We start from the raw sequence: 22,244 nt of genomic DNA on the forward strand, positions 1-22,244 counted from the left end.
AAGAGCGGAAACCCGATTACTCGTCAATTCTGCAGCAACTGCGGGTGGTGAGTTGATGGCCCATGGAGCATTGGGGAGTATTCGAGCTAATTAGAGAAAGCCCAATCACGTCTGTACTGGCTGGCGATAAGATTGCGTTGAAGGGTGGACTGTTTGATAAGATTCCTGCTCCAGGGTTCAAGTCTTTTGAGCAGGAGGAACCGAGCTGGATGAAAACTGTCTAGAGCTGGCAGAGGAAGACACGATTGGGAGTTACACATCAACAGCTGATGCTATACGAGCAGAGATAAAACTTGATACTTGGTCCCGAGAAACGTATCATGCTAGACTTCAAGGTCTTCGGCATATACTCAAAACCTGTTTTTCGACTTCAGTTCGTAGCCCATCCAGTGCATCTTCTCTCGATAAGGTTCTTTTGCCTCCGATCTTGTTGTGGCCATCAATGTAATACATCGAGAACCCAGGCCGGTCGACATGCTGCCCTAACACTAGATACACGGTCTGTGGGTCGAACGTCGGGTACTGGTGAGCGCCGACGATGAAACATAGGTTCGCTGCTGAAGCTCAACAAATGGCCCAGACCTTGTGGTAAGAGCAACAAATAAGGGATATGGGAGTCAGCGGAGCGACTTACTAATTAGCTGTTTCTTTTCTAGAGCCGACATGTCTGTTTCGATTTTCATGAGCTCAGTAAGGCGAGCACGGAGCTCTTCGTTTGCTGTAGGGTTGGTCATAATCTCGCTCATCGTCATTTCGGTACAGTGAGCTGGTTTATGGAGAGTGGCGGCTTGGCTGCGTTCTTATATCGAACACGGTTTGCTACTTGACTTAGGTGATGCTAGCAATCTTCCATGCTTGCCGCACGTCCAAGTATGTCAGATGTTGTGTCCAGGAACGAGGACTACGTCTTGTTTCTCATACAAGAACGTGTTTGCTACGTATGTCAAAAGGCGTTTTCTGAAGCTAAAAATTGCCATGTGCTCGATGGCAGTCCGACACATTACTCGGTATGACAGATCCTCCGTGGCATCGTCTCTGGCATTCGGTTGGCCGGCCCAAGCCAGGACCACACTGTTGGAGCGCGACCCGCATTACACAAGTATCGCATTAGCTGAGAAGCGGGTATCAAAACACCACGAATGCCATACGATAGAGTCGTGGTCCGTCGATTGAGGATGTCGGTTAGGTAGAGTGGGAAGGCGCGATGTTCTCACAGCTCACGTGCGCCATTCAACCGACTCTCCCGGCGCTGAAGCTAGCCCTCCCCACATCATCCACTCTGCCGGATCATCTATCTCATCAAACGACGGTAACAGCCCCAAACCTCACTGGCCTCATGCATTCCCAAGACAATCTAGATGCAGGCGCAACGCAACTGCCAAGCAGCCAGCACGTTTCAGCAACAGGGGTTTCGGAGATCATTACTCGTGATTACTCGTGAAACGTGGCTTCCTATCTCGCGCGATTAATTCTTCCGACGTAGAAGATGTTGACGTCTGGCTTCTTTGATCTTTCTTTTCTTTTCGGCGTCATTCAGGAAAGATAGTTAAGAGAGTAAAGAGCTTGGAAGATGGTCACAGCAACATGGCCGCGGCGACGGCATCTACCCAGTTATTTCGCTGTCTCCACAGCACTTCTATGCGCATCGGCTGCCAGAGCGGAACTTTTCTACACTGCACGCAGTCCCGTTATCCAGGATGGCCTTATCAACAAGCCTGCAACAGTTTGCCCAGTGGCTCAGGATGGCTACACTTCCGATACCTTTCCATGGACGCATCACCCTACATGCGTAGACGTCATGCTACCGGGTGAAGCGAACGAGAACGCGAGATCAGGTGCTCATCAAACATTCTGCGCGTACACTAATGTTGACTACAACAACGGTCGCGGAATCAGCTTTGTTGTAAGTCCCGAAGTCGCGGCTAGTGTGACGATGGAGACATTTGGGGTGAGCATTGGGGGCATGGAAGGCCAAGTGGGAGAAGAGATGGGTATGTGGGAGGTAAAATACGCGGGAGAGAAGGGCAAAGGGTTGTTTGCAAAGAAAGATATCGCCGGAATCTTTCCAGGCGAGAGCTTGATTGTGCAGACTCCTGTGCTGTTCGTCGCTAAACAGATACTGGAAATACCGGATATGCCGAGGCCACAGCTCGTTTTGAAGCAGGCAGTCGATCAGTTGCCGACAAAAACTAGAGAGATGGTCAAGAAATTGGACGTCAATGTGGATGGCACTGTCGAGGACATTGTCACGACGAACGGCGTTGCTGTGAAATGGCCATGGGTTGATGAGCTGCCCCAGCTTTTGGCAGTTATTCCCGAGGCTGCAGTAAGTTATGACCGACAGACTTTCAATTGAATACATGCTAACTTCAATATAGCGTATCAACCACGCTTGTCGACCAAACACTCTATGGCGTTTCGACGACTACACCCTCTCATTTGAAGTCTTCGCTCTCAGAGACATCAAGCCCGGAGAAGAGATTACGCGAAGCTGTAAGTGACTACCCGCCGAAGAATTCAACGGAAGGACGTCTCTAATCACTCCGTAGATGGCTTCGAAAAACGTGCTCGCCGACGTCGCGTGAAGTCTATAGAAGCGAACTTCGGTTTCACCTGCGCCTGCCCTCTTTGCACCGCAGACGACGACGCAACAATGGCATCCAACGACCGCCTCTCAGAGATCAAAGCCCTGAAATCCGTTCTACCCACCGATCCGGAAGATTCACCGCAGCTTCTCGGCCTTCTCCCCAAACTCATTGAGCATCTGGAAGAGGAAGGTCTCCTAACCGAACTACCCCAATACGAAGAGATCTTAGCGTACACGTGGAGTAGCTTTGGAATTGAGGATCGGGCGAAGTACTGGGCGGGAAGGGCGCAGAAACATTGGGCTGTTGTAGCGGGTAAAGAGAGTTGGGAGCAGAGGAGGTGTGGGGAGTTGGAGGCGAATGTTAGGGGTCATCAGACTTGGATGACGTGGAAGGGTGATCCTTGGGAGGGTGTTGGTGAGGGGCATCCGTGGGATGAGAAGGAGGGCGATGGACATGATCATGATCATGAGCGTGGACATGAACATTAGGTGGTATCAATCCTGTACCGTAAAAAGAAGAAATGGTTTCGAAGGGAAATACGGGGTATTGGTAGCGCTTCACGTACTGCTTTGTATCTCTAACGCATTCATCATTTGCATCGCACAAGAACAACTTTATCGTAAACAACTCGAATCTACCATTGTCTTACTCAAAGAACTTCCCATCTCCATGTACACGATCTAGTTTCCAAACAAGCGTCTCGATTTCCGTCTCGCCCCAACCATCCTCTTCAGCAGCCTTGCTCACACCATCATTCAGCGCCTTCACAAAGGTTTCGTCAGGTACACCCGCAAACTCATGCATAGCCATCCACGTCGACGGTTCGGGATGCGGTTCATCTGTCGTCGGCAAGCCCTTCAGAGCACGAGACTGCGCATTCGTCCTCGCGTAGAGGAGTTTGAAGCGTAGTGTGCGCATGTACTGCGGTGACTTCTCAAGCATAGAAATTTGCTGGAGCAGTGACATCAGTATTGAGCCCACATGAAACTGCTCACTGGGTGTTTTACAGGGGAAACATACCTTTTGGAAGAACGCAGTGACTTGTTCTTCTGCGGGCTGCTTCTCAGGTCGGATACCCGATGAGATCACATACTTCGGCCGACCTCCTTCGCCCTCCTCTCTCTTCGGTGTCTTACCCACGATACCCAGGTAACTAACATCCATATCCGCCAAATCATAAATCACACCACTACCGGGTAGCGCACTACTCTTGAACCCTATTTTCTTGAACTCGTCACCTAGCGTAAAAGCCAAATCTTCCATGGGGTAACATGCTAGGAACGGCTTCGTATTTTGCTCGTTGCCAATAGGTGAGGACTTGTGGATATCAATGAAGCGGAAAGCAGAGTCGACGCCGGATGTAGAGACTACTTCGGGAATGTGCTCGTTGTCGTACCAGGTGAGAAAGGTGGGCTCGGAGAGTATGTCGTGGACGGAGGGGGAGATGCGAGAGCGGACGAAGAGGATGCCGGGGCCTTGGATTGCGGATGTGGACATGGTGTTGTGTCTTTGAGGTGTCGAAGCTGAGAATTTGAGCTGTAGGATGAAAGTGAAGACAATACGATGCGAAAAGAACTGTTGGACTTTGGTGGGAGGAGTTATGTCTTGCAACGCCATCTCTAGTGCTGGAGACAACTGAACGCAATGCAGGATTGGAGTATCGGGTATACATTGCCGAAGTATGGCTAACCGATACCCCGCCTGTGTCTCTTCGCTGATATTTGGTGTGATTCCGGTTGATGGCGAATCGTGATCGATTCTCTTCCAAGGTCTGTAGGGATAGTCTCTATACAGCCAACATGGCTGGATCGTGGGTGTTGTTGTATGCATAGCTCAGCAGCTCTGATGCCGAGGTATATCACAGCTTTGATTTCTCCGCCAGCAGCTTTTCTAGACCAGTCTTGAGCTGGTCACTCATGCCATCCTTTCCAGGCCGGCGACTGTCGCGGTCGACGAAAACGTGGATGAACTCGCCGACGGCCTTGACATCGTCTTGACCCCTTTCGAAGACGCCGATCTCGTACGTGACGGAGCTCTTCCCAAGCTTGTTGACTCGTAACGCTAGGTCTACGACGGAGGGGAACTCGACAGGGGCGAGGTAATCACAGTGCGAATGTACGACGAGGCCGATCTGTGGAGAGGTAGGCGGGTGCAGTGAGCAGTGCTGGATGAGGTATGTATTGACTACGGAGTCAAACCTGCTCATAATTAGTAAGCGTCGCTTGTAGGAGTGAAGAGACATACAGATAGTAATAGACGCTGTTGTTCATGTGGTGGTACATGTCATTGTCGCTCCTTCCTACTGTCAGTACCGACAAGGGCCTCGCGCGAGAAAACGCACCATCTTGTCCTGTATTCGAGTTGAAACTTGTAGTCGCCCCGTGTACGCGACTTCAATGCCTGCTGTGCCATGTTGTCTCTGCTTGTGGTTGGTGTTGGAGGCAGACGCGTCTCGGACATAAAGATGGCCGGCTAGTTGGCTGCGTCACCCATCAGCCTCGGCTTGCGCAGCATGGATTTCTCCCACACGCACCTCAACCCCTCTCCCCCGCGATTCTGGCGCCCTCTCCGCGCATCCTCGCATATCTCGCCTCCAAGGGCCGCCTGTCTGTGCCCAAGACTCGCACAGGCTCTCCCTCCATGGCCCTAGTGCCCTCGCCCCCGCGCGACAAATACCCGCCCCTGCCCGACGACAAATTTCCCTGGAAGGAGCCCCCCGCCGTCGCAATCACGCCCTGCGATCCCTGGCCGCGCCCATACTACCTCGAAGATGGCCTGCGCAAGGTCACGCCCTACCACTTCACATACAACACCTTCTGCAAGGAGAGATGGCGGGGCAGAGAAATTCTCGACATCTTCGCTAGCGAGTTCCGCGACCGCCCAGCCGAGTACTACAAGCAGGCCATAGAAGAGGGTCGCGTAGTTATCAATGGCCAGCCAGTGCCGAGCACGAAGACGATAGTCAAGAACGGCGATGTCATATCCCACACCCTCCACCGCCACGAGCCTCCGTGCACCGCCCAGCCCATCGGCATTGTCCACGAAGACGACAACATGATCGTCATCAATAAGCCCGCCGGCATGCCCGTACACCCCGCCGGCCGCTACAACTTCAACTCTATCATCGAGATCATGAGGGCCGACCGTGGCTATACCTGGAACCCGTTGCCGTGTAACCGGCTGGACAGGCTCACCAGCGGCATCATGTTCATTGGCAAGCACAAGCAGGCGGCAGAGGAGCTGAGTGCACAAATCAGAGGGAGGACGGTCAAGAAGGAGTACATCACGCGAGTGGTGGGCGAATTCCCAGAAGGAGAGATCCTCTGCGAGAAGCCTATCCTGCAAATCAGCCCGAAGCTCGGTTTGAACCGCGTGCGCGCAAACGGCAAGGAAGCGAAGACGGTCTTCAAGCGCTTGGCATACTACCCACCCAAAGACGACGGAAATGATGGCGAGAAGCAGGATGGAGAGACAGGCCCCAACGGTCAGCCGTGGAAGAAACTCCGCGGTTACTCCATTGTGCGCTGCATGCCAGTAACAGGCCGCACCCACCAGCTGCGCGTCCACCTCCAGTTCCTCGGCCATCCCATATCGAACGACCCTATATATGCCAACCAGCGCGTGTTCGGCCCCGCCCTCGGCCGCGGACAATCAGAAGACGAAGACGACGAAGACATCATGTCCCGGCTCTCACGCATGGGCAAGGAGGAAGTCGCCGACGCGGTCGCATACCACGACGAAATGGTCGATGCCTACAACAAGAGGAAAGCGGAGCGAATGACTGGGGAGAAATGCAAAGTGTGCGATACAGACCTGTATAGCGACCCGGGTGTGCACGAGTTGGGTATCTACCTGCACGCGCGCAGATACAGGTGTGAGGAAGGCAAGTGGGATTATGAGACTGGCTTGCCTGAATGGGCGTTGCCACCACCTGGATACGAGGGCCCTACAGAAAGCACAGCCGAGTCTGATCCTTTGGCCGTGGATCTCAAGAAGCTGGGGTTGGAGGACGATGAGCCCAACAAGGAGACACCCACAAACGGCACTAAAAATACAAAGTCAGTACCTGTATTGGACGAACCGAGCGTTATCAATGCAACTGCTTGAGCCTTGATGCATTGAAATCTGCTATATACATAAAAAAGTTCGAGCATATAGACGTTTTGAGATACCCACCAATGTATTCTTACTAGGAACATCCTGAAACTTGTCTCCAGTCATGAGAACTCCGCTCCGTACGGGCGCATCTAATCTTCGTCATCGTCATCGCTGTCATCTATTGTATCTCTTTTCTTCCCAGGTATCCTTTGGTTGTGCGTAGTGAGATCTTGATCATCCTCATCCGCATCGGTCTCGTCGCTGTCCTCGGTGTATCCTTCATTCTCATTATCGTCCTCATCTCCGTCCTCATCTTCCTCCTCATCATCCACACTACCCGTCCGAGGCGTCCCCTCCCTCTCCCTCAACTGCGCTTTCAACCCGTCCAAGATTATACCAAGCCTTGCTTTCAGATCTGGATTCCAAACCTTACTTATCTGGCCGTCCATCTCTTGGATCTTGTTCCTCAACTCTTCCGCTACCTTATCTTCCTCGTCATCTTCTTCGTCATTATCGTCGCCAGAAGCCCCAGGGCCTTCTTCGACTTCGATCTTACCGCCGAACGCACCTGCGAAATCGTTGGCGACTTTGCGTTGGGGAATAGCAAAGATGATCTTTTCAATCGTCGGAAATGTCTCAGCACCAGTCGATGGCGACTTATTGTTCTTCTTGCCTCCGGATGAAGGAGCAGAGCTAACACAACCTAAGACCTTCGCAAAAGCCTCCGCAACATCTCTTCCTGGATTGCCGTAGGCCCCAACGCCCCAGGCCCCAAGCACTAACGCCTTAACCCCCTTTTGTTCCGCTATCCTCATTACACCCCTAATTTTGCTCTCTACAATCTCCCTATCTTTCTTGCTTAGCCTTTTCTCGTCCTCTTCTTCCCCTTCTAGTTCAGGAAATCGTAACATCCCCGCACTGATGACGTCGATGTACCAGCGCTCAGTAGGGGGTAGCTCACCGGCGCTATCTCCAAGAGGAAGAGCAGAGCGGAAAACGAGTACATCGTGGGTGTATATGCCGCCGTATTCGGGGAGACGGTAAAAGGTTTCTTTGAGTGAGGGGAGCAGGGTTGTGCGTGCGCAGAGGGATTCTTCGGCGGAAGTGGCGCCTGTTAAGAGACCACCGCCTGGACGGAGGGGAGAGGCCATGTTCAAGATACATGGGTTTGGTTGTTTCTTCGACGTCTGCTTTGGTATTGAGGTCGTGTTGGCATCGTATGATGAGGGGTTGGCGAGCATATGTGCAGCTGTGAGCGCATCCGTCGTTATCATGCGTATGCATCGCAGTTTCCTAGATGCATCGGATGTTGATGTTGCAGCACTATCCAAGTTGAGGTTTGATAATCCTTCGTCGAGAGAATCATTGCGTTTCTTGCCTCTTCCCTTTCCCCTTCCTTTGCCAGCATCTCTCCCCACATCACCATTCCTTGCATCCCCCTCTTCAACATCGTCTTTCCCACCTTTTACCTTCCGCCTCCCTTGACCCTTCCTCTTCACATAGTCCGTATCTTCACCACCCTCAACACGTGCACCAACCCTACTCTTACTATCCTGCCCCACCGTGCCGTTCGGCCCCGGGTTCGGAATAAGCTCACTCCCGTCCGCACCTCGCCTAGCTCTTGCACTTGATGCCAATATTGCAGGAACGACTTTGTTCACCACGTGCCGTGCTTGTTTGGCTCGGATATCTTTGCGCACGGCGGGTGGCGCAAGACCCTGGGATTTTTCGGTGCGGCCCATGACCGCGGGATTGCGCGTATCTCTAGTTTTCTGGTTATGGGTGTGGAAACCTTCGTAACAGAAGGAGGCGACGTGACCAAAAATCCGAGAGGGTCTTGCTCAAGTCGTTGCTGCTATTCGCGAGTACTATGTTGGTTGGTCTGGTCGTCGCTGGTTGGTTGAGACTACGACGTTTTTGGGCGGGTCTGGAGCTAGTGGAGCTAATGCCCTTCGCTCGTCGAGCTGCTCCCTCCTTGCTTTCTGCATGCACCACGATCTTCAGGCCCTGGTCAGGCGTCGGTGAATGTGTTGCGCATGTGCTCCTTTCCATTGCTCAGATCACACCCCAAGCGTGGCCGTGCTACTGACAATCCACTCGTACCATTACATTCCTAGGTCTCGGCTCAGTAGAGTAGGAACTCTTACATAATTGTAACAGATCTGCAGTATCTCAATGACTTTGACTCTCGTCAATCGGATCACGCAGAGCTCGATACGCGTTTGAAGGTTCAGTTGTTGAAGAAAAGATTGCGCGAATATCCACAGCAATGTGCCTAAAGAAGACACGATCTTCTTCCTTCATAGTCAGAATCTGGAACCCAGTTCACGATATGGAGAACAAAGCCGCTTCTGGGCCGTCTTATGTTGATTTACCTCTCAGCCCCCGTTTCTGAGAGGTAGTTCAGGTTCAACAGAACGCGCGTTCATCACAAGGTGGGCACTTCGCTCCGCCAATTTGTTCTCGAGAAGGAGGCCTCGCGATTGCATCATATGGATGAAGTGGGCACGACCCAGCTCAACAAGGGCAATAGAGGATACTTGCCTTCGTCCTCAACCACATTCTAAGTCTTAGCGTCACCGCACAGCTCTTGCTGAATTCATATAGATACTGCTTTCTCCTCTTTCCTCTATTGTTCTTCATCTCTTCTCTCTCCATCTATTACCAACAAACTGAACATCAAAGACAAGATGTTCTCTCTAGTCCAGTTTTTCGGACTTCTTACTATGGTGATGGCAACCGTCTTCGCAAACTTCGGCAACAAGTCCGTTTGCGAGCCTCTCTTCTCGGGCTCTGGCCCCAAAGTCTTCCCGGACACCCCCGAGGCTTTCCAGGCCTACACTCCCTTCTCCGATGCTGCATCATCGGCCGTCACTCCCCCTGGCTACGTCCAGTCTTACTCCAACCTCCTCACCACGTACGATGAACCATCACAGTTCGTCCACTACATGACTATGGACTCGTACGATGTCGACCTGTGTAAGTACGACTCCGCACTGGAGAGCATCACACCAACAAGTGCATCATGGCTTCAACAAGTTTACTAATTACTTTCAGGTGCTGCCGAGTGCGACAATGACGCCAAGTGCAATGCTTTCACCATCTTCTTCGAGCGCCAGCCCGCCCATGCTCCTCACGGCATCCATTGCCCCAACCCTGAGTCTACGACTTATATCAGTACGTGTCTTCCTTCGAAGAGTATGTGAGACATCAACTGACTTCCTGTCCACCTTCACAGAGTGCGACTTGTGGTCAGGCACCATCCTCCCCAACATCGCCATCAACGAGGGCCAGACGCGTGAGGACTTTCATGTCGTCATGGCCGGCGCCAATGCCTACGTCAAGGACGTTGTCACACCCGATGTCCCTGCCGGCTATGCCCTTGAGGCGTACGCACTCGGTGCTGCCATCGAAGCCCCTCTTGACTGCAACGGTGAGGACACCTACATGGGCATGAGGTACTGGCAAGACGGCAAATTCGATGCTCAGAGGTGCATCACCGCTTGCGAGGAGACCAATGATGCTTCGGGCCGCCAGTGCCACTTTGTCAACACGTACATGCAGCGTCGCAACAACGTCCCCGTCGTCCAGCACTGCGCCATGTTCTCCAAGTACTGGCCTATCGAGTAAGTTCACCCACGAACTGTATCTACTGTGACCTTCCGTTGACTCAAATGCAGATTCGCTACCAACGTCGGTCAGCTACGTGGTAACGATGAGATTGACATCTCCGAGACTGATTCTTACGGGTAAGCTGCTCACTACCTCCCTCTCGACACGTACTAACCCAGTTTCAGTATTCGCCACATCGTCGACGACTTCGCTGCCTGCCTGCCCAGCGACAAACCTACCTCAGTCGCATCCAGCACGCTGGAGACCAAGACTCGTGCCAAGAACGTGCTTGCAACGCCGTCTTCCTCCTCCTTCGACTACCCCATCATCGCTCCCGAGACATTCAGCGACTGGGACCCCGTCATGGAGACTACCACGTACACTACTCCCACCGCCACTGCTTCTTCTTTCACCACGCCCATCATCGCCCCGGAGACCTTCTCAGACTGGGACCCCGAGTACGAGACGGCCACTTTCGATAGGCGTCGCCTCTTCAGTCATCGTCGCCAGCTTGTTAGGCCCACTGGCACAGAGTTCATCACTGATGTTCCGGATTTCGCGTCGGCCTTCTCTGCTATCCCTGCTATCCCCACTATCCAGTAGATTCCCCGCTCGCTCGACATGACTTATCATGTCAGTGGAAATGACGTCGGAGGTGTAGAGTCTGCTTGTCCGATCCTGCAATTTGTAAGGTAGCGCGGACGATAACAGCAGATCTGGACACGGACATGATCAGCCATCATGGTGTTTGAGCTTTTGGTCGTTGATTTGGTTCGATGGAGCATGGCCGACTTTGAGTGACATGTTTGAACCACACAAAAACATCAGAAAATAGAAAATACCAGAAAACAATATGAAAAATTAGAAAACACAAACATTGCCACCTTTGTGTCTTGTATCTGCTGACGTGGTATACGTACGATGGAAACAAGGATTTGGCGTTGACACTTGACGAGTTGCAAGATGCGAACCTTTTCGTGCAAGTTTGCAAAGTGACTGGATATCGTTTCTCATCTGCATAATTCATTGTGCTGCGATACACTTCCAAGCCAACCCTGTGCGCGAGTAGGCACGAAAGACCTGTAATCTGCAAAACTCCAACCCCCATATACCCAGGAACGCTTACATCGCATTACTTCTTGCCATCACCCTCCCCCTCACTCCTCTCATCCGTCAGCCTACTAATCTGACTAAGCGTACTCATGCGACCCAACAAATCCGGTCTTTCCGCTTCCTTCTTGTTGCCAGCTGTCAGCTCACTTTTATCGCGATTTGTCCAAAAGAGCCAGCTCTGGCCGTTGTACAAAGCAAGAGGGTTGGTAGAACTAGCTCTTTGCCCTTGTGACTTCTCTTCGTCCTCCGGCTCAGCAGTAACAGTGTACGGCTCTTTGATCGGCGACGAGGCTTCAGATTGTGATGCACTGCGTAACGATGTGGTGGTACGATCCATGGATATGGATGTCTTGGGTGTTCCTGTAGGCTTTGTGTCGAAGGTGTCGTTCGTTTTCGTGGGATGTAGGACGGGGGATTCGTGGGGTGTCGAGTGGAAGCTTAGGGCAGCTAGAGATTTTCGAGGTGAAGCGCTACGGCGAGGGAGGGAATTCGTTGAGTCGAAGCTGGCGTGCGATATGCTCTGTCGCCATGTCATGATCCGGTCGTTTGGTGGTTGTGTAGACACGCTGTCCCGCCGTGATCTACTAGTCCGCGATATGATGCTGCTGGGTCGTCCGATACCCGACATTCTCTTCATGGATGCTGTGTCCCACTGCTCGCTCAGCCGTATGCGCTTTTGGTGGGCACAATCTTGTCTGAAAACTTTCAGCGCTCCGGTATAGTCTGCCGTAACGATGATGTTGCCGCCTCGATGTGCCGAGCGAGCAACGTATGCTGGGCTTTCCGCAGCTTTCTTAAAGTTGGTATCTGTGGGTGCGGGTGTTGGAAGGGCCGCACCTGCCTCTGTCGGCGCCCGCGATGAAACGACAGATTCGGCTTTTGACACTAGCGTAACCGGCGGTGGGTTGCAGACGTCGAAGATGGGATCCTCTGATGCGCTGAGCAACTGCCGTGTCTGGATGGGTGCCATGACAGTACACGTCGTGATAGAATTATGAGCTTCGAACATTTCCACCGGACGATGATTCCTCTTCTCGCCCTCTGCCGTAGATGTCGTCGACCAAATGTACGTTTTCCGATCCTCGCTTCCACAGATGATATGTCCACTGCTATCCGCAAACGTGGCTCGAATCTGACTGCAGTTGTTTTCGTGACCACGAAACTTCATTTCTAGGGTCTTGTCCTTCATGTTGTAGATGCGCAGCCTCGAATCATTGCTCGACACCAGTAACTTCATCTCGCCACTTTCGCTTCCTGGAGGCCAATATGTTGCTTGGATTCCAGTAATTTTACTGCCCTTCGCATTCTGACCACGAGTCGACTTTACGTGAAGTTGCGCCTGCCACTTCAATCCTTCGGTATCGTAAAACATGCAGAGTCCACCGAGGGTACCAGCTATACAAGTCTTCCCGTCCGGTGTAAACGCTACTGATGTGATCATGTCTGGAACAGTGATCGAAAACGCCACGCTCTTGTCGGGGATGCTCCATAGTCGCAACTTGGCGTCAAGCGATCCAGCCAGGAAGAACCGATCGTCCGTAGGATGGAACTGAATGGAAGGAACAAAGTCGGAATGCTTGAACGTGCATAGATTCTCGTCTCGGCTAACGTGCCATAGGCGAACGGTTTTGTCCATGGAAGAGGATAGCAGGAAGTTGTTCTGATAGGTGTCAGCTAATGCATCAATGCCTCACATAAATCCGACATACCTTGCTCCAGCTCAAGTCCAGGATCGTCGACGTATGTCCTTGGTATTCGCGAACGGGCTTCTGCTGGAAGACTGGTGCGCTGAGTTGGGCATGCGGATCGCTCTCGGTATTCTCGTGTGCGCGGCGTCCTTCTGGGCTGTCAATCACGGCCCACACCCGGATGACTCTGTCCTGACCACCAACAGCAAGATACCTCCCATCTTTGCTGAACTCAACCGCCCAGATAGGATTCTGCGTAGCGGCCGACCCAGACTGAGGCGCAGGGTTTGATCCAGCAGCGGGGGGACTCTTCTTATCCGATCCAGAGCGTAACTCCTGCGCCAGGAAGACACGGTCAAACTCTTTCTCCTTCTTGAACTTTGTCCTCACTTTGATGTACGCCGGAGGATGTGGTATCTTCGGACTGAAGCTGACATTGTCGACATAGAGCTGGGCATCCATACCCTCTGGTCGTCGGTCGTCTGCCTCAGAGCCATTGTCGCTTGCGCCATCGAGGGTACTCTTCTTTTTGTTGCCTCCGATGAAGCGACTAAGGAATGACACTTTCCTACATACATAGTCAGCCTTACTGGTCACACCTGGGGCTAGCGTCGGCCATGGCGATCAGGCCAACAAGAGAGCGAAGCGCGAGCTCAGCCTCGATACGCGGGTCCTGAACCTCAGTACGAAATACGCGCTAACCCTTGGCATGTAGCCATATGACACTCCATGCGCTCTCGTGAACGAACATGTGCACTTACTTCTTGTCTGCCTTGCCCCCGCTTGTGTCGCGGGCCGTCTCTCCGCTCAATTTCTTGTCTGCGTTCGCTTCGTTCGGTGACGTTGGCGATTGGATCGGCTCGGTGTTCTGGGATCGTAGTTTCTGTACGGCGGGCGACGTATTCGTTCTCTGTAGGATTTGCTATACGATAATGCGCAATTAGCGTCCGTCTCCGCATCTCGAACCTTATATGTACATACTTGCGAGAGCGGGTCCATGAGTGTTTCGGGCAATCTCTCTCCATCGCCAATGTATCCATTGTGTGTATCGCCTGCCGGTTGCGCAGAGGGTGTGGTGGGGCTTCGAAGTTTGGCGGAGAGTTTCTTGTTGGACAATGGGCCTGCGGATCCTGGAGTAAGCATCTGTCAAGTTGCGATGTGACTTGCAACAATGGGTGCTGGTGTGCGACGTACCGTCTACTGTGATTGAAGACGCGTTCTCCTGGTTCTGGAAGTAGGAGCCTTTGCCAACGGCAGGTGGGTCCGTCACCTTGATCTGGGGTACGGTGTCTGCCATGTTGACTTGTCACGAAGCGGTATGGATCTACCCCGGCGTCACCTCAATGGTACTTGACACCCTTCGCTGAACACATGGATTTGCGTGCTGCGACTCGATTCAAGTGGTAATCATGGAATATGCACGCTGCACTAGAACAACGATAAAGTCGGATTTTGTCGCGGAGGGTCGCGGATGTTTACGAGCTAGCCTGTCGTTGTCTGGTGCACCAATTCTGTACGCAAATGCAGGGACAGGATTACCAATATCCCCATAGTGCGCGATTGGTTAAAAGCAAATAGTCAAGGTGTCGCAAACTGCAGACCTGAAGATGGCGCTGGACCGCCTGCAAGTATCCAGCTCGCTTGTGGCAACTCCACAGGATGGCAGCCGCGGGACGCCTCACGCATGGCTGACGTCATAGCAGGCGGTACCTGAGCGCATCCTTCCAAGGGCAAGGTTGCGCGCCTGGGCGGCGCGTAGCATCTGCAGAGGAAGTCGCGCACATGAAGGCTACTGCGAGTAATCCACGTGGTAGGAGATATGGGCAGGTATCGGCAAAGCTTGGTTCGTTCAAGCGCATGCTGTCGCGTGGCGTGTCGGACCGAAGCTGCACGCGTCATGCACGAGTAACATTATGAAGACCTTCACGCGTCAATGGAGATGTGGTAGTGGAGACATGTATATATGTAAATGTTTGTATTCGTGATTATTCAAAATGATAGAGTCGTTGATCCCATCGCTGCCGCGTACTATAGCTATCCTACCGCATCACTCATCCAAGAGGCCCATCCCAGCTAGCTAGCAACGCCATGACTCCAAAGTGCGAAGAGTGGTTACTTCAACAAATGCAAAGGGGGTATGTGAACGAAGATGCCCGGCATCCGTGCCAAACCCAAGCGTCCGAAGTGTTGTACAGTAACTAAATCGCAAATAAATAACAAGAGAAGAAGTCGAGGCGTCTAGAAGTCCTCGTCGAAGCAGAAGTCTCCGGACTGGCCTTGGGGCTCAGGAGCGGGCGTAGATGAGCCGTCCTTCTCGTGCTTCTTTGTGCTAGCCATGACACCAGCCTTCTGGTAGTCACCGACGCGCTTCTCGAAGAAGTTGGTCTTGCCGGCTAGCGAGATGTTCTCCATGAAGTCGAAGGGGTTGGTGGCGTGGTAGGCCTTGGTGTTGCCAAGGGCCAACAGCAGACGGTCAGCAACGAACTCGATGTATTGGCACATGAGCTTAGCGTTCATGCCGAGCAGAGCACATGGCAGAGCGTCGCTGAGGAACTCTTGCTCAATCTCCACGGCCTCGGTGATGATGGCCTTGACAGACTCGAGGCTGGGCTTGTTCTTGAGGAGAGAGAAAAGAAGGCAGGCGAAGTCGGTGTGCATACCCTCATCGCGGGAGATGAGCTCGTTGGAGAAGGTAAGACCGGGCATCAGGCCACGCTTCTTGAGCCAGAAGATGGATGCGAAGGAGCCGCTGAAGAAGATACCCTCAACAGCAGCGAAGGCGACAAGACGGTTGGCGAAAGTAGAGTTCTTGTCGGAGATCCATCGCATGGCCCAGTCAGCCTTCTTGCGGATGCAGGGAACTGGAACGCGTTAGGTGATGTTGCAAAGCACGTTGTAGGTATAACTTACTGTTGTCGATGGCGTTGAAGAGGTAGCGGCGCTGCTTGGGCTCGCTAATGTATGTGTCGATGAGAAGAGAGTAGGTCTCGGAGTGGACGTTCTCCATCATGATCTGGAAGCCGTAGAAGCATCGCGCCTCGGGGATTTGTACTTCGCTCGAGAATCGCTCGACGAGGTTCTCGTTGACGATGCCGTCGGAGGCGGCGAAGAAGGCGAGGACGTGGGAGATGAAGAAGCGCTCGTCATCGTTCAGGCGGTAGTTCCAGTCGTGGAGATCCTTGGAGAGATCGATCTCCTCTGCGGTCCAGAAAGAAGCCTCGGCCTTCTTGTACATCTGCCAGACCTGTAGTAGACATGTCATTAGCAAGGGTATTGCTTAAGTGGGGTTTGACGCGTCTAGTCACGCGTAAAACGCGTTAGATCGGAGTGAAACTTACATCGTGGTACTTGATGGGGAACAGGACAAAGCGTCCAGGGTTCTCTTGGAGGAGGGGCTCTTCGGCCTCCTCCTCCTTGATCGTGGGCGCGACAGTAGGCTTGACCTCCTCAAGGTCATCCTCGAAGTCATCTGGGATGCCGACGATGGGCTTGAAGGTGTTCTCTTTCTGTGCTGGGGAGAAGTCAAGCTTCTTTGCGGGCGAGTCGTTCATCTTGAGCGAGTCGATCGCGGATGCGACCTTTTGACGCGTTAGAATGGACGCGTCTTGCTGGGTACAAGTACCGGAAGTATCGCGACGTACCTGCTTGGAAGGCGTAGACTCAAGAGCAGACATTGTGAAGAGAAAATATGTGTGAAGCTCTGGATTGTATGAAGAAAGGCGAATGTGCAGTCAGGATTACAAGTGGTATCGCTGATGTGGGCTGATGATGGTTGTGGTGTAGAGAGAGACGAAGAGCAGACGCGACTTCACTATAAATCCGCGTCGAGACGCTAGCACGTGACTGGGCGATCGGCTTTGGCCAGCCACTAACGCGCCTTCCTCGCGAAAAGACGCTATGATCTCATCCATGTGCGGCTTCGATCACCATGACTTTTGTGCCCTATGAACATCGAACTACACTATAAATCTGCTTGAACTACATAATCGAGTGCGCGCATTCCAACGACACCCATATTGCGTTCTTTTCGTCTGTTGGTCGTCGACAATCATCGTCAACGTCTCCCAGCGCGTCGCCCAGCCACGAGCTTTCACGTAAAAACCGTCTGTGCCAGACGCGTCGCAACGCGCTATGAGTCGAGTCTCCCCACCACAACATGCAAGGGCCGTTTCCGCGACCAGTTAGTCCTGCATTTGGCGGCTGAACAAAGGCTTGGAAATACATTTGAAACCCAGATTGGCCCGTCTCGACGCTTGCATTGGCTGCCATCTGGCCGTGCTCGTTCCGGCCTCGGATCAGATTAGATTTTCTCTGATAATGATCTGACGCTGATGGCTGGTTGGCTCCACTCGACTCGTCACACGCCGAGTTGGACATGTTTTGGCCCGAGAACGCGTCGTGAGACCGTGTTGGACGCGTCTGAAGCTGTTCCGTCTATGCGATGCTCACCTTCCCCTGACTTGCTCCCTTATCCCACACATACTTTGTACGGGTTTGCGATCTCGATGGCGTTACTACGCGAGTGATCTCCACTAGTTGACTGGACGACGCGTGCTCGGACGCGTCTGAGGGTAGTCGCACTAGGTGTGGGGGAGACCACCCGGCTCACTATACGGCGGAAGTTTGCACAAAACTAAGATCCGCTAGATGCACATGTTCTGGAAGCAATTTGGGGGCTTTTCGATAGAGGTTTTGGATGGTTCAATCGTTGATCGTGGTTGAAATGCGTCATCAGCGAACTATATCCATGGCATCGGCGGCGTGAAAGCTTGTACTGTAGGCAGACCTGATCTAGACATACGCTGGCATTGCGTGACCCCTCGACTGACACTACTAGGCGTGACTAGAGTTTGTGTCGCATTCAACAGCAATGTCTTGAGTAGAAGTATACATTGCCTTGCATACTACGTACTTGCTACAATATAATAGTCTGAACGCAGCAAACCTCGGGATCTACGCCGCATCGCCGCCCATTTCATTCCCCTCAAACCCCCAGTCCCCGGATCAACGCCACCAACTCCGGGATGCGGAAAGGTTTACAGATCGCCTCATCCACGCCTGCCTCCTTCGCCATATCAATCTGTTCTCTTCTCGCGTTCGCACTGACCGCGATAATCGGCACATGCCCACTCAACTCGCCATTCTTCTCCATCTCCCGTATTCGCCTAGTGCAGGTCAAGCCGTCCATTACGGGCATCTCAACGTCCATAAGCACAACGGAGAGCGGAAGAGGCGGTGTTTCGCTTGGTGTCGGAGAGAACGATGTGCGCGATAGCTGGGAGAGAGCCTCAAAACCGTGGTTTGCGACGTGAATTGTGTGTCCCAGCTTTTTGAGTTGGGTGGATAGGACGCGTTGATTTATGAGGTTGTCCTCTACGATGAGTATGTGGTATTTGTGGTCATTGATTACTTTCTCATCTTCCTGATCTTCCATGGGGACGGCGATAGGCAGTGCTCCATCGGGGGCTTTGACATCGCCCTGGACGATCTGAGCCTTGGACCGACTCGACAGGCTATCTTTCCTCTTGTGGCCGTTTGTGGTTGAAAGGGCACCTCGATCTTTTGCCCTCCGTGATTTGATGTAGAATGTGAATGTTGATCCAACATTGTGAACGGAGGATACGCCGATGCTTCCGCCTTGCATTTCGGTGAGTTCGCGCGAGATGAACAGGCCTAAGCCTGAGCCGCCATACTGAACATGTGTCTTTGGGGTCGCCTGCGAAAAGCGTAGGAACAGTTTGGCTTTATGCTCGGGAGACAGACCGCATCCTGTATCTTTGACAGTAAAATGTAGATAAAACGGCTCGCCAGCGTTGTTCCACTCGGCCTGAGTCAGGAAATCTTTTCTGACGGCTTCCTGAGGCACATACTCGACATCGGGCATCTGTTCTGCCTCGCGTGATGCGCTCATGATTACTTCGACCTTGCGGATCTCTTGGCTTTGGGTAAACTTGATGGCGTTGGTGAGCAAGTTAATGAGGACCTGTAAAACTCGGCTGGGGTCCAGTATCGCCCAATCAATGTTCAAATCCGTGATGGACGAGTCGCATCTTACTTCCAGGTTCACGCGAGCTTTGTTCGCCTCGTCCTTGAACATCTTGTAGGCGTCTTGTAGAAGAACCGAGGGTTGTAACACTATGGGACTGATGACCAGCAGCTTTGAGTCCAGTTTTGACAGAGTAAGGATGTCGTCCACAATTCGCTTTTGATGCGTAGCGCACGCTTGTATCGTATCCACTGCGTCCATACTGGTGCTGATCAAGCCTTTTAGTTGTGTCTGAATGACAGGTAACGCCAAGGCCTCTCCGCTCGCGAGTCCACTCATCTCGTTCAGGGATGAGTATATGGAGTCCGCGCATTGTACCATCGCGCTCAATGGATTCCGCATCTCGTGAGACGTCATATCAATGAAGTTCTCCTGCTGCCTTTTCGCCTCGAGCGCTTCTCCGACTCTGTTCTTCTGAATAGCTTCAAGCCATACCATGTGACTGACATCAGTCATTGTTCCCGTCACAGTCTCATCGGGATACGCCGTCTCGCTGACAAGAATCCAAGTGGGTGTTTCAATACCGTCAGGACCCATCCACCTCTTCTTGAGGTTTATTGTGAAGGTATGTGGTCCTCTTATGCGTCTGGCGACCTCGACTTCATGAACACATCGCTCTATCAAATCGTCATCGATAATAGTTCGCCATTCTACTTGATCGATGGGCACTTTGGGATGGTCGGTAATGCGGAACCACTGGTCGTTGACATATCTCATCGTCAAGTCTGGGTTGAGATGATATAAACCCACTGGTACGAGCTCCGTAAAGGAAGCTAGACGTCGCTCTGCTTCCGATCGCAATAGTACGGATTTAGTCGCTTCTTTCTGAGCACTGATGTCGGTGTTGCATCCAAATATGCCTGTGACTAGCCCGTTTGCGCCTTTGATAGGCATACATGCTGACAATGTCCAGAGAACGTCGTCGGCAGCTTCTCCGCTCTGATGGTTCTGATCTGGTCGCTTCCATCGTATCTCAAATGTCGCCGGTTCGCCGGATACAAGCATTTTCCATTGGCTATCCACCATGGCTAGGTCCTCCTCAAAGACGCACTCCTTGTAAGCCGATACCGGGACCTCGAGAAAGTCTCTCCGGTGGCCAGTCTGAGCAAAGTACGTTCCCTGAATTGATATTAGTTGCATTCAGTTTCCTGAACGAAATGTCCTTACGTTAGCATGAAGCAATATGCCATTGACATCGATCTCAAAGTACCCCAGGCCAACTTCGTCCGCGATATCGTGAAAGTTGCGGAGCTTTTCAGCTACGTGACTGGCTTCCAGTGTGAGATTCGCAACTTCTGCATTAAGAGCTGCTCTATCCCTCGCAGCTTGTTCTTCCTGGAGTTCGCGTTTCCTGATCTCTTCCTCGTGAAGCGCTACTGAGGCCGCAGAGGCACCGAGCAAGTTGGAAAACACCTTGATCCAGTCCTTGTACTCGTCGTCAAACGGTCGCCGCGTATTCAGGCCGAGTAGAAGGTACCCTACTATAGTTTCGTCGTAGGTCCTGATCGGAACAACAATGAAATGTTTCAGGGGATCTCCAAAGCCTCGCTTCTCGAGATCATGGTATAGCGACTGCGGCAATATACCCTCCTTTTCCTGATACATAAGTGCGGTCCCGTCGCTTGCCGCATCTCGCATGGCGCAGGCTAAGCCGTCGTCGCTGCTGAGATCCAATTGCGGAGGTATGGCCGGGTGGTTAGGCTTGTAGCCAATGGCCCATTCGAGCGTACATTTACTAAGTGCTCCTCTCGGTGAGATATCGTTTTCCGCCATATCGTGTAATTCGCACTGTGAATATAAAACGGCGGCCGGAAAGTCGTATTCGAAAGGCCTGACGGCATCGGCCAAGCTGTGCCAGAAACTTTTGGTGCTTCTTGCCTTGCTAGTCAGTTGGCCTACTTTGAGCAGGGCAGCGACACGTCGTTCCAACAATCTATGCTCGGTGAATCAGTCTGTCGTTCGTAGCACATATGCAGGATACCTACCTTTGTTTCGTCACCTCAGTCACGATGGAGTACATGCCGTCGATGTGAACACCGACAAGGGGTACCAAGCTCCACATGAAGAAGGCTTCCTCTACAAAGCCAAATCGCTCAACCATGAAATGATACTCTTCTTCTGGAGCATCTGCGAAACGCGTCTGCTCTGAGCGAGCCATCGTGGCACTAACAGGATCGGCGAGTTCAGGCCTAGAGCGAGTTAGATACTGGACCATTGTATGTGCGCGTGAAGTAAATACCAAGCATCAATAATACTTTGACCAAGGATAGCGGGATGCCTTGAGCCACTAACGGAGGCATACGCAAGATTGTACAGTATGGTATGCTCGGGACCAAGGAAGAGAGCCGTTGGCCGCGTTTCCAGCATCAGTGTGGTGACCAGAACGTTGAGTTCATAACCCCATGAACTGATCGGGCCAAGTGACGTCTTAGACCAGTTGACATTTCGTATATGTTCGACATGTGCGCGTAATTCTGGCGATTGAATTTTGACGGTAAAGATGGTGTCTGGCACTGGTTGCAGACGTGGTGAAGGCAGCCTCCCTCGGGCAAATTGCGCGGGCTCCTGCAGGTGGCCATGCTGTTCATCATTTGGCGCTGGCTGCTCGATGATGGTGACAATCAACCAGCGCTTGCATGCGAATTTGGCCCATTTGTATCGGCCATGCAGGAACTCATTTTGATGGCGTGCTGCAACTCTACTGGCAGGATCCCACCAGTCTCTCAGCGCAGAATGTGAATGCAGCGATGATGCGATATGTTGAATCGTGAGTAGGGCGGTGTTGACATGATATACGATGGCAGTCGGGGCTTGGCAGTCGACGACAAAGGTTGGCCGTGGGTCGCTGTCGTATAGCTCCCGGATGTCCGCTTCCATGGTGGCAGATCTGCGTCGTTAATGCTGTGATTGGATGGCGCGTGGAGAATGCTGGGGATAGTCGCGGGAAGGCGCCGAAAGCGCGCCGGAGGATATTATATCGTTCCTATCGCATGCAGTGGCTGAGATGAGTCCGTGATCTTACAGTGTGCGAAGATGCAGGTGTTGCAGCAGGGAGCAGGTGCACGAGTCGGCCGGTCATGGGAATTCGAGATTCGCTCC

The 22,244-nt window shown here is 52.5% G+C and overlaps 9 protein-coding genes across 9 annotated transcripts; 3 read left to right on the forward strand and 6 right to left on the reverse strand.

Annotated features, from left to right (window-relative positions):
• Positions 1-1,933: 1,933 nt before the first annotated feature.
• Positions 1,934-3,076, forward strand: J4E84_010469 (uncharacterized protein; the record flags this gene model as incomplete). The annotated part of the gene is made up of 3 exons (XM_049393024.1): positions 1,934-2,326; positions 2,379-2,493; positions 2,550-3,076. 3 exons carry the CDS (start codon positions 1,934-1,936, stop codon positions 3,074-3,076), a joined length of 1,035 nt encoding a protein of 344 aa, XP_049239283.1.
• A 157-nt stretch (positions 3,077-3,233) lies between these two features.
• J4E84_010470 (uncharacterized protein) lies at positions 3,234-4,085 on the reverse strand (the record flags this gene model as incomplete). Its single annotated transcript, XM_049393025.1, has 1 exon — positions 3,234-4,085. One exon carries the CDS (start codon positions 4,083-4,085, stop codon positions 3,234-3,236), a length of 852 nt encoding a protein of 283 aa, XP_049239284.1.
• Positions 4,086-4,446: 361 nt separating this feature from the next.
• On the reverse strand, positions 4,447-5,000 carry J4E84_010471 (uncharacterized protein; the record flags this gene model as incomplete). The annotated part of the gene is made up of 3 exons (XM_049393026.1): positions 4,447-4,786; positions 4,833-4,883; positions 4,930-5,000. The coding sequence occupies 3 exons, from the start codon at positions 4,998-5,000 to the stop codon at positions 4,447-4,449; spliced, it is 462 nt and encodes a 153-aa protein (XP_049239285.1).
• A 228-nt stretch (positions 5,001-5,228) lies between these two features.
• On the forward strand, positions 5,229-6,695 carry J4E84_010472 (uncharacterized protein; the record flags this gene model as incomplete). Its single annotated transcript, XM_049393027.1, has 1 exon — positions 5,229-6,695. The coding sequence occupies one exon, from the start codon at positions 5,229-5,231 to the stop codon at positions 6,693-6,695; it is 1,467 nt and encodes a 488-aa protein (XP_049239286.1).
• A 140-nt stretch (positions 6,696-6,835) lies between these two features.
• On the reverse strand, positions 6,836-8,428 carry J4E84_010473 (uncharacterized protein; the record flags this gene model as incomplete). The annotated part of the gene is made up of 1 exon (XM_049393028.1): positions 6,836-8,428. One exon carries the CDS (start codon positions 8,426-8,428, stop codon positions 6,836-6,838), a length of 1,593 nt encoding a protein of 530 aa, XP_049239287.1.
• A 948-nt stretch (positions 8,429-9,376) lies between these two features.
• On the forward strand, positions 9,377-10,901 carry J4E84_010474 (uncharacterized protein; the record flags this gene model as incomplete). The annotated part of the gene is made up of 5 exons (XM_049393029.1): positions 9,377-9,665; positions 9,744-9,863; positions 9,925-10,312; positions 10,367-10,435; positions 10,484-10,901. 5 exons carry the CDS (start codon positions 9,377-9,379, stop codon positions 10,899-10,901), a joined length of 1,284 nt encoding a protein of 427 aa, XP_049239288.1.
• Positions 10,902-11,430: 529 nt separating this feature from the next.
• J4E84_010475 (uncharacterized protein) lies at positions 11,431-14,396 on the reverse strand (the record flags this gene model as incomplete). Its single annotated transcript, XM_049393030.1, has 5 exons — positions 11,431-13,071; positions 13,121-13,667; positions 13,861-14,021; positions 14,081-14,220; positions 14,294-14,396. The coding sequence occupies 5 exons, from the start codon at positions 14,394-14,396 to the stop codon at positions 11,431-11,433; spliced, it is 2,592 nt and encodes an 863-aa protein (XP_049239289.1).
• A 941-nt stretch (positions 14,397-15,337) lies between these two features.
• Positions 15,338-16,773, reverse strand: RNR2 (Ribonucleotide-diphosphate reductase (RNR), small subunit; the record flags this gene model as incomplete). The annotated part of the gene is made up of 4 exons (XM_049393031.1): positions 15,338-15,960; positions 16,010-16,343; positions 16,438-16,677; positions 16,741-16,773. 4 exons carry the CDS (start codon positions 16,771-16,773, stop codon positions 15,338-15,340), a joined length of 1,230 nt encoding a protein of 409 aa, XP_049239290.1.
• A 1,310-nt stretch (positions 16,774-18,083) lies between these two features.
• On the reverse strand, positions 18,084-22,022 carry J4E84_010477 (uncharacterized protein; the record flags this gene model as incomplete). The annotated part of the gene is made up of 4 exons (XM_049393032.1): positions 18,084-20,264; positions 20,313-21,078; positions 21,131-21,334; positions 21,385-22,022. 4 exons carry the CDS (start codon positions 22,020-22,022, stop codon positions 18,084-18,086), a joined length of 3,789 nt encoding a protein of 1,262 aa, XP_049239291.1.
• Positions 22,023-22,244: the final 222 nt, after the last annotated feature.

Source organism: Alternaria hordeiaustralica, assembly GCF_023758085.1.
Source record: "Alternaria hordeiaustralica strain BMP 2776 chromosome Unknown scaffold_41, whole genome shotgun sequence".
NCBI lineage: Eukaryota > Fungi > Ascomycota > Dothideomycetes > Pleosporales > Pleosporaceae > Alternaria > Alternaria hordeiaustralica.